The following is a 15,847-nucleotide window of genomic DNA, read 5'->3' as shown; positions in this document are numbered from 1 at the left end:
AGACAACCAGCATTTCTTGCAACAGCTCTCAATGGCATACCAGCATTAATAGCTTGCCATGTTTGAGCAGTTGTCTACTGAAGAAGGCCTCATATTTGCTCATCAACAACGAAAATCAATAGATTTTCCAAGTTATCAGTCTGTAAGAAGAGCTTACAGAAACCTGACATTTGTTTAATGGTAGTTCATGTATATTAGAAATAAATGTATGCTCTCATTCGGTGTCAATAATCATACAAAAACGTATCTGTAATATCATTGTAGATATTGGTACAAATTATCCCATGTATACACAGAGTGAGAGTGACAGACACTGAGAAAGGGAGGGAGTGAGCTTAATTTTACATTGACCCCAACAATAGTCCATCTGTATGGTGTTGGTCTGTAAATAATTAAGTCTGGACCAGACAATCCAGTGATCAACAGCATGAGCATCGATCTATGCAACTTGGATACAATGACATGTATCAACCAAATCAGCAAGCCTGACCACCCAAGCCACTTGTTGCATTTTACGCCAAACATGGGTTACTGAAGAATGGGATAGAGAGAGAGACAGAAAGAGGCAGCATACCATGAGCAACAACAAAACAACACCATAAACAAAAGTAAGTTTATTATATTTACATGATGTCATTATGCCATTAAACCAGAAAACCTGTGTCAGTTCTGCCAGATGATATCAAAGAGGAATATTCTTTCATGTAAACCTAATCATATGGACTTAGGAATACAACACTGATGCAATAGTAGAAAGTGTCCACCAGGTACAACCTTGTTAAACCTGACCTTTGAGATGTCTATTCAAAACTACTTGCCTCTTTCAATGACCTACAAGAAGACGGCTTGCCAGAATGACACGAATAGTTATAAGCGTGGAGATGGCCACATTACGAGCCATTCGTCACCACTCACCCCTTTACGTAAATCACTATTTTTCTTGTCACGGAATAACATGAGTGGGTCACCTATGGTTTTGAGTCTGAGCACCTGAGACAAAGAAAGAGCTGGACCAAACGATCCTGGTAACAAAATGATCCCATGAACCTTCACCTTCACCTCAGTATGAAAACAGAGACCACATTTCTACTGTTTAAAAATCTGTTTATAATTTCTTTAATGGTAACCTACCATGTTCCATAAAGTGTGGCATGATATGCCATATTTTGTGTTAATTGAAGTATTAAAACATTTGCCTATGTATTTTCTATATTTCCATAAAGGTATTTTTAACTCATTTGTGCTGTACATTGATTTGACGGATGTTCATGTCAGCGCTTTAGCTGTTGAAGAGTCTAGGGAGCATTTATCCACTGTCTGATGTTGGACTTCTCAAACTCCCTGGCCTTCCAGACACCAATAGGGTCTGCTTGGTTCCAGTGCCTGCAGACACACAACAGTATTAAGGAACAAAGGACTTAGAGACACAATGTTTGAATACATTGGACATACAGACACTGATCTTGCATTCACTAATCAAATCAGATGTTTTCTTGTGTCTGGAGACACACAACAATATAAGGTTACACAGGAGGGAAAGACTGATCCTGTCTCCACTAATAGGGTCTGCAGGAATGCTAGACTCTTGTGTCTGCAGGAAACACAACATAAAGTATTAGGCAACAGTTAACACACAGACACTGATCTAATTAAATCATATGTTTCCTTGTGTTTGTAGGTGTAGCAGGGAGCGGAGTCATCCCACAGATGACATCCTTACCTTGTCATCTTGCTGACGGGGTTAACCTCTTTGGTCATGTGGACCAGGCGTCCGACCTCGGATCAGAGAGTCCGTCATTCGAATCCCAGCACGGGACTCGGAAATTTTGAGGCCGCTACATAGGCACACAACAGTATATGGCTAAACAGGACTTAAAAAGACCCTGAGACTTTCTTCATTTCCTGAAGCTAAGGGAATCTAGACTTGCCACATTTTATAGACTTGCGTGGGCTTTCTTGGATATATTTGCTTCAGGGTCTGTACGACAGACTAGCCATCAGACACACAACAGTGTTTAGCTACACACAGGCACACTCATTTTGCATTTACAATCAAGTCACATATAGGATGTAGAGTCTGCTGATAAACAGGTCATGATAATTACTCACTAGACTGGAAAGGTGGACTTCAGTCATTTCTTTATTTGTCCAAGCCGTCTGATTAGGTTTGTTTGTTGTTTAACATAGCACTCAGCAATATTCCAGCTACATGGCAGTAAATAATGAAGTTCATCTACATAATTGGGATACAATGACATGTGTCAACCAAGCCAGCAGGCTGACCACTCAATCCCGTTAGTCTACTCTTACGACAACCATGGGTTGCTGGGACAAATTCTAACATGAACTTCATGGGTCATGTCTAATTAGGATGCATTGCAATAAAACAAAGTGCTGAGTGGACATTTTCTTCAAATGAGAAAGAATCTTATCCTTCCATTATGGACTAATTAAGGATGACACATGAACTACTAATTACCAACAGGTTCTGAAGAAAATAGGAAAGCTTATATTATAAATTTGCTTCTTCATTTATGATCTTTCTTGTCTGCAGATAAATAGTTACAAAGACTGGACGTGGAACATAAAAGTGCTGTTTTCACTCTTACCTGAGGTCAAGATGGTGAGCTCCACCCTGCACCCATACGGCTCTCACTGTGTCGGACACATCCTTCGTTACCTAGCAACAGAGTATCAGTGTCTACATTATCTAGAGTAATATGTCTCCTCTCTGTCATGACAAATATCCGGTTCACCACCTTGGGTTTTTACTGTGACCAAACTGAAAACTCAGCAGATTAAATAACACTTCTTTCAAACTTCAAACAATCAGCCATATTATTTACTCAGTGCTCTGCTTTTGAATTGCAAATATATTGTACCTCAACGACTTGAATCCTCATATCTTAGCACCAAGGAAAACATGCTTTCCTGCCAATAAAGTCATCTGTAATAGCTTGTGATTCATGTGAATACACTGAGGGCCCCTTTGAACATTAAGAAGACGTCAGTTTTGAAAACACTGAGTCATTGTTCAATGTATAGTGATGGTATTTTGTAACTGTGGAAATTTTGGTTTTGTTGCGTTGCTTTTGTGTTAGTGAGTAATTCATCAGTTAAATAAAATAAAATGGACTGTAAAAAATATTTAATCCAGATTTTAAAACAAATAAATGGCGTTCACCATATCCACACAAGACATCATGTCACAGATGTTCTAGATGGTTTGTATTTTTCAATGTCAATGAATTTTATGGATTTATACATTTTTATATTTTCTCTGGTTATTGCAAATTGGTTGGCATGGTGACCTATTTCAAAACTTGATGATAGTGGCAAGAATTACCACACTACATATTTTGCAAGTCATGCAGATATAATATGCATGACAAATTCTTCTGGGCCTTTAGGAAATAGGTTCAAATTTTGGACACATGAATCATATTTACCCCAGCTCCGTTCCATGGGTCAAGGTTTCCGTTTGAGAAGACAAGGTTGCTGGTGCTCTTAATATCTGCAAGAGTCAGTGAGTGAGGTCAGTTTTATGCAGCAGTCTATAAATAATCAAGTCTGGACCAGACAATAAAATAATCAACAAGAGCATCAATCTACGCAGTTGGGATACAATGACAGGTGTCAACCAAATGAATCTGACCACCTGATCATATTAGTGGGCTCTTACAACAATTGCATGGGTTACTAAATATCAGTTTTTGCATAAGTTCTAGTTCTTCACCGGCTAATATCTGCAAGAACCCATGTAAACTGAGGTCGTATTGAGGCATGAATATTATTTTCAATATGGCGTCATTGATGGTGAAAGAATCCTCCATGCAGAGACTTATCCTCGTCAAGATTTAGCACAGTGAAAAATGAAATAATATCAGATTTTTTACCTTTAAAAGATTCACCCTTTACAAGATCTGATTAGAAAATCTATAAGATGTTGTGTCAGTTTAACTTTCTCATTAGTCAGTCAATAGCATTTTCTTGATGCTTGATACCATCAAGAAATGTAATATTCAAGCAAAATGTGTGAAGAAATCAAATGGGCAGTATGAATGAAACATGCTTTTTATTGGATACTTTTAAACCACTTGTTGTTTCTGAGTGCCAAAGCATCTAGAACAAATGGGTGGGACAGTGGGGGACCTGGTGGTTTGTGATGGCAAATTAGAGGGTTTGATTCCTGACTATGGGTGAAGCCTATTTAGAAAATATTCCCCAAAAGTTATTTAGAATGGATATCGGAAGAATGTTTGTATTTAGGGTTACAATAAAGATTTCATATACACTTTGATTTATACATTTGGAGATCAAGTTTACTCAGGGTTAACCCCTGTAGGAACATCTTTTGGATCGGTTGTCAGATCATCACAGAGCCAAAATATCAAAGAGTAAGTGAGTGATTTTAGTTTTATGCCGTACTCAACAATATTCCAGCTATATGGTGACGTTCTGTTAAATAATCGAGAGTGGACCAGACAATCCTGTGATCAACAGCATGACCACTGATCTGCTCAACTGGGAACCGATGACATGTGTCAGCTGAGAAATCATATCAGAAACATATTAAAGGCAAAATATCAGACCTAACAGACTGTATTGAGCCCACATTATCATACAGATGGCGAATAACTCCCTAGAGCAGAGATCTAAAAATGTTGCAAATAGTAGTTTCAATGTTCAAAATTAGTAGTCAGACCATAAATGTAGTAGTCAACTAAATAAACAAAATCATGATAGATTCTGAGAAAAAAATGAATGATATTACAGTCACATGGTTAAATTATTTCCACAGGAACTGAATGTGTCACATGGCAAAGGTATTGAAATCAGCTTTGCTAAAATTACGGTTGTTACTTGCAATCATTCCAGTCCAAATATGTCATTAAATATGATGAATGGAAGGTACACAAAGTCCGAAAATGTATTTCAGTGTAAAAAATATATGTTTTTGTCTATATATCCAAATTTTAATGCATTTTATTCAAATTTCGTAGAATTTGTAGTGGAATCATATTGGCGTAGTTTGAAGTTAAAATTCACAGCGACTACGATAAAAATCATAGAGGTTGGCATCTCTGCCAGAGGTTGAATGAGTGGACTGATATAAACATTTGCTTGACTACAACAAAATGTTTCAAGAAAACTTTGACTGACACAGGTACCAGACATACATAATGTGGTGATGCCCAAGTGCTTGGATATACACAAATGATCATAAACTGGGATTCAAACCTTTGAACAGAGCATCTCTAAGGGAAGCAACTCTTCACACCTTAGTCAAGCAGGCCACATGTCAGTCATTACTGGTCAAAACCTGTGCCTCCAGTCCAGTCCACAACATCAGATTGTGGCTGGCTAAGGTACATAACTCTGCTACATAACTCTGCAAAGAGTTGTAGCCCCTTTGAGTACTTAGCTCTATACCATAAATGAATATTTCTTGAGACATACTTTCACCAAAGAACTGTACATAGGACCACTCGTCTCGTGGCACGACACCCCATGTTTTCTGGCAGTACTGGTTCCTCATGTCAGTGGTGAAAGGCAGCACTGGAAACATGTCTGTCACGTTGTTGCTGCCTGCCGGGAGCTTGATCTCTGTACATGCCTACATGAGGAAATATTGGTATAAAGTCCACAAAGTGATATGTCATTTGTAGGCTGATGAATATGAAAAAGTTCAGACAGCTTCTAATTTATGAAAACTTTATGGATCCAGACCGTGGTCTCTTATTGTTTGGGGGGCCATGGCAAAGGGTTATTTGTTGTTTGAGGCATAAAACATATAGAACAGGACTCAGCAATATGTTTCTGATTTGTCTGATGACAAATCTCTCTCTCTCCACAACCCCCTCTTTCTTTAATGTGTGAGTGAGTTTAGTTTAATGCCGCACTCAGCAATATTACAGCTATCTGGCAGCGGTCTGGCAGTGTACTTTAGGAGTTACATAAGAAATGACAAAAGGAACTGAATGTTCAGCTCAATGTGGAAGGAAATCTAACAAGAAGAAGAAATGGTCATCAATATTCCCCATGACCACAGTTTCCTGTTTCTGTTTCATGTCCTGAAAACACATTCCACATTTGGTTTCTCTGTCCCCATTGTGATATAGTGCACAAAGTCAAGAAATGCATGACAAGGGACATAACTCTGCAACGAATTGTAACACAGTTTCTGTTTTTGAACTCCATCAAGGATTTTCACGTCCTTAAAACACATACCAAATTTAGTTTTTCTATCTACAATGGTTTTTGAGATAATCTGTCCCCATCATCTTGGACACACGGATGGATGGAGGTCAAACCAATATCGAGTGCCTCTTACTTATAACACGACTTTTGAGGCATCATATTTAGGTAAAATGCACAATCTACTTATTATTGACCCGGACAATTCACCTCTGAGGCTGGTGCTAGAATGTTAATAGTCACTTGTCATATCCCACCGGATACCCAAATTCTGCTGGGTGAAAGTGATGCTGGTGTCAGGCATTTACAGCTTTAGTAAAACCCACTAGCAAGGGTATGATAACAGGCATCTAAACAACAAATTTTCATGTTATTTAAGGAATGTGTATGCAAAATTTAGACTCCTGCTCAAAAAAACATAGAATTACAGAAAACATATCCTTAGTGACAGAGATGACTTGAATTCATAACAGATCAGTACACCTATTCCAGACTGAGATTTTATGCCAGTGTTCACAGAACAGATGAACAGATACTAGTTTTGACAGCTTCCACTATAATCTTAAAGAACACTAAGGTAAGCAGAACTGGAGAGAATACTCAACAAGTCTCGGTCCTAATTACCTGGTAATCCCATGCCTTGGCGTTATTGCCCGTGCCACAACCAGTGGGGTCAGCACACTCAATGAACTCAGCATCAATGTCATAACACTTCAACGTGCCTGCTGTACCGTTGTAGAAGATGCCGGCTGCTGCCGCCAAACCTGTCACCACGTCGCTGGCAGAGCTGATGGCCATACAGCCAGCCTGGATGAAGATAGAGACGTTTGTGCATGTATTCATAGACTGTCAAGACAATGCACTTTGTGGAGTCGTAGTCAAAATGAATGGATGTAAGAAAAACTGATTGACTCAGTAATTTTGGTTAGCTATGCTGCCAGTCTGGATCCATCTTCCCCTGGGATGCAGATCTGTTTGGTTTTATCCTGTTTGTTTGTTGGCAAGATTATGTTTTAGAGTAATAAAACATTTCCTCATGACTTGCTAAACAAAGTATGTTCCAACATTATGTTCAACTACCCATTTTGTCTCTTTCCATGTATTTGTTATGGAAAATCGACTTAAGTTTCTTGCCTTTTTTTGCTATTGTTTTTTACTTTTACTTAAAAAATCAGACCATTTACAGAACTGGAAAAAATTCAGCAAATGTTGACAGAAAACTGAATTTTGTCATGGTGGAATATTGTACTCAAATACAGGAAATACATGTTCCTCCTTTGAAAGAAGGGGCGAAGTGTTGCCCCATAATGCTGAAGATCTGGGTTTGATTCTGCACTCACTCTCTCACTCACTCTCTCACTCAGTCACTCACTCAGTCACTCACTCTCTCACTCACTCACTCACTCACTCAGTCACTCACTCACTCAGTCACTCACTCAGTCACTCACTCTCTCACTCACTCAGTCACTCACTCAGTCACTCACTCAGTCACTCACTCTCTCACTCACTCAGTCACTCACTCAGTAACTCACTCAGTCACTCACTCCTACATAAAAAGATCTGGTGCACATCATTACATGAGTGGAACAGTGCTAAAAAGGATGTAAAAACATCATCACGCTAATCTCCAGGGGATCTTTATAAATTATTTATTTATGCTGCCAATGAAAGGTTTCTTACCATTCAGTCCCCTTATGTAGTCTGTGGTCAATAGTGTACACTACTTCAACTTCAATGGGATTGCTGTGTATTGTTTAAAGCCTGCCCCTATTTACCATGTATAGTAACCTGCCAGAAGCACCAATGTATATGCTGCTGGAAATACATATTATCCATCCAGGGTTCATAAAAGAGTACTGCATCACAATATACTTTGCAGTAGTGAGTGAGTATGGTTTTACACAGCTTTCAATATTCCAGCGACATCACGTGTGTATACTCTTAAAAAATATGTAGGGGATCTTCCTGTTTTTTTATTTATGATTAAAAATATTTAGGAGATTTATCAGAGCCAATCAATGTTGATATGATATTACTGAATGTTTTGAGAGTGCATCACCATTTGCACTTCCTTACAACCATAGTTACAGTAAAATACTTTTATAACGAACTACAAGGGACCACTGAAATTAGTTCGTAATATCCGTAGTTCGCTATTCGAGAAAATCCATTGAAAGAACAGTAAAACACACTATACCGTACAACACATTCCTACTCAGTTTATTCGTACATTCATTCATATTACGTTCTTTGCACTACAAAGTCAGTAATCTTCCACGGGTCACTCGTCACTACGCACTCGTCATTGAATATATCGTATTTTAAAAGTCTCATGAGTAGCAAAAGCTTCTGTCCACATTTCTGATGTGTGTGGGTGGCATATACACAGGCCTTTTGAGGGGATGCACTTATCGTTTTCTATTGAATCGCCAAAGACCGAGTTGCTGTGCCGGAAGTATATAAGACTAGGTTGTCAGCGACGGGCTTTATGGGCTCCGGCAATCTGATTGGTTAATTATGCAAACTACAACTTCACATGGGTGTAAAAACTGGAGTGTGTTTTGACGTCTAACATATTGGTCAGATTTCAAAGTGAGTGTCGCTAATTGACACTGATTGAATTTGCTCAATTGACTATTCACACCATTAATTAGTGTTAACTGGAACTGTTGAGGATTTCAAAGTGAGCAACGCTAACTGGCAATGACACTGATTGAGTTCGCTCAGTTCGTTATTCACACCGTTAATTAGCATTACCTGGGACGCGTGGGGATTGCAAATCAGTTCACTATAGCCGGTAAGTTCATTATAGAGAATTTGTTATTCACGACTTTTCTATATGATAACATATAGTGGTTTATTTGGGACTCTTAAAACAGTTCGCTATAGCCGTCAGTTCGTTATATCCGTGTTTGTTATAAAAGTATTCTACTGTATTTGGAATTTAGTCGCTTTTGAAAGATGACTGGTGCATGGCATGTAATTTCCACGTATACAATTTTCAGTTTAAAACAAATGACTAGAAACAAACACTAAAAAATTGGGCTACTGCATTGTGCACATGCATATCATGCGTTGTGTTTAGGGGTGGTAATAGAGGGAAATAGTGGTGTGTTCATAAGATGTCTGTCCTTGAAATGTTTGTTAATGTTTACACTTCCTATCAAAATTGAAACTTCATTATCCCCTACTTTTTTTTTAAGAGTATATAAAAAGAGTGAGTGAGTGAGTTTAGTTTTACACCGCACACTCAGCAATATTCCAGCTATACAGCAGCAGTCTGTAAATAATCAAGTCTGGACCAGACAATCAAGTGATCAACAACATGACCATCGATCTGCGCATTTGGGAACTGATGACATGTGTCAACCAAGTCAGCAAACCTGACCACCCGATCCCGTTAGTCGCCTCTTACGACAAGCATAGTCGCCTTTTGTGGCAAGCATGGGTTGCTGAAGGCTTAGTCAACATACAAAAAGACAAGACTGATACATGTTGCTTGCAGAGTCATAAAAACACTTGGCACACAGTCCACAGTTACAAACAGTAATAAATGATACCAACCCTACATGACTGAGTGATGTCTCTTCACAGCATAAAAGTGAATGAGTGAGTGAGCTTGGTTTTACACAGCTTTTAGCAATATTCCAGCAATATCATGATAGGGGACAACAGGAATGCGCTTCACACATTGTACCCATGAGGGAAATTGAACCCCTGCATGACAAGTGAACGCTTTAACCACTAGGCTACCTCACCACCCCATCACCAGGAGATTTCGGCAAGTACTTTCACGTAATTCCACAGAGAGGCTGCTGGAGACCAGGCTGGGCAATGAGAGCCAGCCTTCAGTGTGATGCTACTAGAGTCCAACTATATTACATTCAGAGAGATCTGGGATTACTTTGAAAAATGCAATTTGTTCCTGAAAAAATAGGAAACAATAATGTGCCCTCAAATTTCAGAAAAATAGGTGTTTGCTCTGTATTCTGGATGTCCTGAATAAAATGTGTAGAGTGAAAAAAATTGTTTTGCTACTTTTGAAATGTATTTTCTTTCAAAATATTTGTTTTGAAATAGTAAAAGGTGCTGCACAGGCTGGATGTTGATAAATAGCTTCAGCAAGATTCATTGACTCATTCGTTTTATGTTTTGCTTCATTAACAAATGTGATTGACAGATGAAGGGAGCCTCAAGCCCATTATAGCATTTCAAAACATGCAATTGGAATCTAAGAAATACGAGTCAATATATTTTAAGCTACCACACATCCTTTTAAAGAATACCCAGCATGCAATTAAGCAAATTATATATATTCCATATATACTCATGTGTGAAGGACTGATATTTCTTTGAGAAAAGTTATATTAACCAAATTGTGAAAATATCACATTTGTCATGTCACAGATACATTATATTTCACTAGATACATGAAATATCTTCTATTTTCTTCAACGGCAAAACCTGAGATTTTGAGAAATTTACTTGAAAATTACTTTCTTTTAATAACAGACTTTATCCCCATCTCCACACCTGGAAATACAATATTTTGGGTATTATTCCCAAACAATTTACTTTCTTTCAGCGCCAGGCTGGTGATCCAGTGAGGTTGGGATCGAGCCTTCCTGTGACAGTTGCCTGATAAAAACACCCAAAAGTGCATAGCAGGACAAATTATACCCCTAGACAAAATCCCCCCTTGTGACCGAGCGTAAAAACTTTGGAGTCACCTTTATGCATAGACTCTTTCAGAGCTGTCACAACCCCTAGAGTACAGTACACAACCCTTAGAGTACAGTACACAACCCCTAGAGTACAGTACACAACCCCTAGAGTACAGTACACAAAAGAACCCATGAACTGATTGGTATATGACCAGATGGTGCTCACATGAATATGAGCAAACACTTAGCTTTGGGTACATCAACATGCAGTAAAACTTCAAAGTTCTATGACTATGTGTTCCAGTCCACCCAGCTGTGAATGGGAACCTCATAAGGAAGAGAAAGTCATATTAACTCAGGGTGCCTAGAGGCAACAAGAGTTGTATGATCCTGAGGGAGTAGAGATTGATAATACAATGTGCTTTTGAGATTGGAGATCGAGGGAGAAATACCATGTACCTTGTCCATGTACCAGTTGCATGGAGATGTGTACTCTATAAAGATCCTATCAAATCATTGAGACCCTTACCTTGACAGGGTTTGCTGGGAGCTGAGCCTCGAATGATGCCTTGTACGGGTAGTCCAGCATCGCCATGAAGGTGAAAGCATTCCTGACCCATCCCAGGAGATGTTTGAATGCTGCATTGTCTGCTAGAGGCTTGCACAGGTTGAACATTCTAGAGATATCACTCAAGCCTGCAGAAACAGATTGTTGTTGGAGAAGGTATAAATTTATTAAGGAAAAGCAACTACCGCCTGTATATACTAGTAATGAAAGAGTGAGTGAGTGAGCATGGTTTCACATAGTTTTTAGCAATATTCCAGAAATCTCACAGTGGGGGACACCAGAAGTGGGCTTCATACATGTGCCCATGTGGGGAATCGAACCCGGGTCTTCGTCAGGATGAGTGAACGCTTTAACCACTAGGCTACCTCACACCCTCTATACATAATGAAGTCTGAACCAGACAACACAATGATTGATATTATGAACACTTTTACTTAACATCATCAGTTTAGTTAAAACTTCACGGAATCCCACCATCTCTGATTAAACTATGATCATTATTGGTCGAGGCCATTTCCAAAATGACTCATCCTACAATGGTATTTCATATTTGTTCTCAATTTCATGTGTCTCTTGAAATTTTCAGTATTCTTTCCAGGAGTGATTTCCAGGGCTTCGTATGATCACACATTGTAACCATGTGCCATTGTACTGCGTTATGACACATTTTATCATACTGGATATTGTTTAGCACAGAGTGAAAGTATACCAAGACATCTTTTCACTATCATACAACAGCCACTTACAACCACGGTATTTTTCTGTGTGATGAAAGAAGTTACGTTGAAATGAGGACGAATATTAATGAAGGATTCTTTGCCAAAAGTGCTAATGAGTAAATGCGTTGAATGTTTGCTGCACTCAGCAATATTCCAAAAATACTCTTTTCTAGACAATCCAGTGATCAACATCATGAGCATCCATCTACACAAATGGGATATGATGACACATGTTAACCAAGTGTAAATAGTCTAAATAGTGTAGTCTAACGTTGCCATGAATAATAACTGAAAAATTTACTTTCTTTGCAGGATTGATCTGTTTTTGTACAGAAATATTTATCAGATTGTCTCTTGACTTATTAATTTTTCAACAAATGTGAACTGTGAGGTAGGTGGATCTATAAACTAAGTACATGTAACTTGCAATTAGAGACCATGTTAACACATGCTACCCGTCCAGTCTAAGTAAACTTAGTCTCAGTGTTATTCGTTACTCCACCAATGAGTTCAACAAACCCTAGAAGAAGGTCGTGTCAGGTAACCTTTGAGTGACTTATGACCATCCAGTCAAATGCCAGACGGTTAGATCTAACCAATCAGACAACGGCTACTACTTAGGGATCGGAGGGACTTACAAAATATTCAGGTCACTGACACAGATCTCTCCACAAACAAAAATCTGCATATAACACAGTTATTTGACCTGCGGTATATACGCTTTTGGGTTTCTGTTGACATGGTTACCATTAGCGAATATTTCCGCAAGATGACATCTTTGAATATTGCCAAAGCCACGATTTACTCACCATTGTCATGGTTGTAACAATAAATGTACCATGTGCATCACCCGGAAACAAGAGTACGCTAAATAGCATTCGGAATCGTTCGGGTACGAACCTTTTCAAGATATGGATATGCGCGAATTTCAACTTACGTGATTTGGTAAGCTGTGTTCTGATTGGTCAGTCACAAAGGTTACCTGATGCATCCTCCCATAAGATTTTGTTAGACTCAGTAGTGGAGTGTAATGAAAACTACTGAGGCTAAGTTTACTGACACAGGCCACCCACCTGACTGTCCTTGGGCGGCCATGTTGTCAAGCTGACTGAATGCCTTCTTTATGTTGTCCTGACACCCTGGCATTGCCTGGTTGAAGTCCTGAGGCACACAAACAACCAATCATCATCCTGGCTCAGAACAGTTCACCAGACTAACAACACTGTGTCTTCTACACAAACAAACTGGGAAGTGTTGCAATTCACTTACGCATTGGCACTGTTTGAATCAATAGATATCATAATTGAGTTTTCTATCTTGGTAAGAACTATGGTAAGAAAGTCAGTGGTAGAAAACTTTCATCTGGATATGAGCAGTGAGTGTGTGTTTGTTGTTGAATGTCTCATTTAACAATATCCCGCTAATACGACGTTGTCCTCCCCCAAAAAGTCTGAGCCAGACAATCCAGTTGTTGAAATTACAATTATGTTGTTCTTGGATATTGGCACATTGATATATTCAGTGACTCACATAGTTTTCTAAACACCAATTCCATCCCAGAATCCAAGTTTATCCTTCGGCTTTTCACAGTGAGAGAGGTTAGTTTTGTGCCGCTTTAGCAATATTCCTGCAATATTACGTCAGGGGTTTCACCAGAAATGGGCTTCTCACATTGTCAGCTGTGTTGAGAATTGAACCCATGGCTTCAGCGTGATGAGCGAATGCCTTAACCACTAAGCTAACCCACCACCCTTGTTATAGAGGTGTGGAATGTCAAAGGAAGAATATAATTTCTATTGCTTGGAAGGAGGTGAAAAATAATTCTATCTCTACATTTTAAAGACATTTAGAATATTCAGTATTTTCTGATAGAATTATGCGTAGATAATCCTATCCTCCCAACTAGAATGTCAGACGGACATTTTCCAGTCACCAGTCAGTGTACTTGGTGTTACCTGATATTACCTGGCATCGTCTGGTGTTGCCTGGTGTTACCTGATGTTACCTGATGTTACCTGGTGTTACCTGATGGTACCTGTATGTTACCTGATGTTACCTGATGTTACATTGTGTTACCTGATGGTACCTGGTGTTACCTGATGTTACCTGATGTTACCTGATGGTACCTGGTGTTACCTGATGTTACATTGTGTTACCTGATGGTACCTGATGGTACCTTGTGTTACCTGATGTTACCTGATGGTACCTGGTGTTACCTGATGTTACATTGTGTTACCTGATGGTACCTGGTGTTACCTGATGTTACCTGATGGTACCTTGTGTTACCTGATGGTACCTGGTGTTACCTGATGTTACATTGTGTTACCTGATGGTACCTGATGGTACCTGGTGTTACCTGATGTTACCTGATGGTACCTTGTGTTACCTGATGTTACCTGATGGTACCTGGTGCTACCTGATGTTACATTGTGTTACCTGATGGTACCTTGTGTTACCTGATGTTACCTGATGGTACCTGGTGTTACCTGATGTTACATTGTGTTACCTGATGGTACCTGGTGTTACCTGATGTTACCTGATGTTACCTGATGTTACCTGATGGTACCTGGTGTTACCTGATGTTATCTGGTGTTACCTGATGTTACCTGATGTTACATTGTGTTACCTGGACAGTTGTGGTTATGTGACCTTGACACAGACAAATGTGTCTGACAAAAGTTGTACATACATTTGAAACAATCGGGAAGAAGAAATCTCTTGGATGGGAAGGGTCCAGCATGTAGATCGGAGCACTGGCTGCAATGCCGCCATCGACGATGTTTGGATACTTGAACCTCATATAGGCTGTTAGCATCCCCCCATAACTACAATGAGAATCCCACGATGTATCACCTCATTCAGATAGTCAGTATGAAACAGAGTTCTGCAGTAACATACTTCATCTGTTTGGTCTCAACATTGCTTCAATGTGGTTTTGTTTCAGGAAGGTCCAAAACATAATGAAAAGTTAAAGTCAAAACCATTGATCTCTAAATTAAAATTAGCATAAAAATATAAAATCTATTTAATCGTCTGATAAAGTTATATGACAAAAAGTTACAAGATAAAGTTCAATTTCCAGGGCTTCTCTGAACTGAATTCTTTGTCTGTTCTGTTTTAGAAGGGCTCTCTATAGGAAGGTTTTGAAGTTGACGTTTTCAAGCATTGTTCCCTACCTTCCTCCAAAGGAGATGACCCGACAGTTTGTGGCGCTTAGCTGTTTCTTCAGGTCTGTGAGGAAAACAGCATAGTCAGCCAGTGCTTGTTCCATCGTCAGGAGCCCGATCTCAGGGGACTTGAAACTGTCATCGCCAAACGGGAGAGACTTGCCATAGAACCTCTGTTGATTGAGAGATAAAACAAATTATTACATAAATAAATAACTACTAAATTTTATTTCAGTTTTTTAAAGACTTAAAGTCAAATGCAGTTAAGATATATACCCTCATTTAGTAAGCATGATAACAAGTATCATCTTGTATCTTTCGGCAAGATGTGAACAAGAATAGAACAACTAACATTAACCTGCTCTTTCAGGTGGGTGGATGGATGGATGGATGGATGGATGGATGGATGGATGGATGGATGGATGGATGGATGGATTGGTCAGTCTGTCGGTTGATCGATCGATCAATTGATTGATTGGTTGATTGATTCATTGATATTAGTGCCGGGGACAATGGATATGGTCTTCACAC

At 39.1% G+C, this 15,847-nt stretch overlaps 1 protein-coding gene across 1 annotated transcript in view; it reads right to left on the bottom strand.

Annotated features, from left to right (window-relative positions):
* Positions 1-599: 599 nt before the first annotated feature.
* The window catches only part of LOC137273593 (dipeptidyl peptidase 2-like), a 100,131-nt gene continuing 84,883 nt past the window's right edge, over positions 600-15,847 (bottom strand). Inside the window, exons 3-11 of the mRNA XM_067806347.1 lie at positions 15,326-15,489; positions 14,839-14,974; positions 13,223-13,310; positions 11,392-11,558; positions 6,823-7,005; positions 5,461-5,617; positions 3,450-3,514; positions 2,610-2,680; positions 600-1,383 (exon numbers count right to left, since the gene is read on the bottom strand). Of these exons, the coding sequence (XP_067662448.1) occupies positions 1,296-1,383; positions 2,610-2,680; positions 3,450-3,514; positions 5,461-5,617; positions 6,823-7,005; positions 11,392-11,558; positions 13,223-13,310; positions 14,839-14,974; positions 15,326-15,489 (1,119 nt within the window). The 3' untranslated portion in view covers positions 600-1,295. The remainder of the gene's footprint in view (positions 1,384-2,609; positions 2,681-3,449; positions 3,515-5,460; positions 5,618-6,822; positions 7,006-11,391; positions 11,559-13,222; positions 13,311-14,838; positions 14,975-15,325; positions 15,490-15,847) is intronic.

Source organism: Haliotis asinina, chromosome 2 (genome assembly GCF_037392515.1).
Source record: "Haliotis asinina isolate JCU_RB_2024 chromosome 2, JCU_Hal_asi_v2, whole genome shotgun sequence".
Classification (NCBI taxonomy): Eukaryota; Metazoa; Mollusca; class Gastropoda; order Lepetellida; family Haliotidae; genus Haliotis; species Haliotis asinina.
Note: the sequence above shows the minus strand (reverse complement) of the source record. Positions and strands in the feature narration are given on the sequence as shown.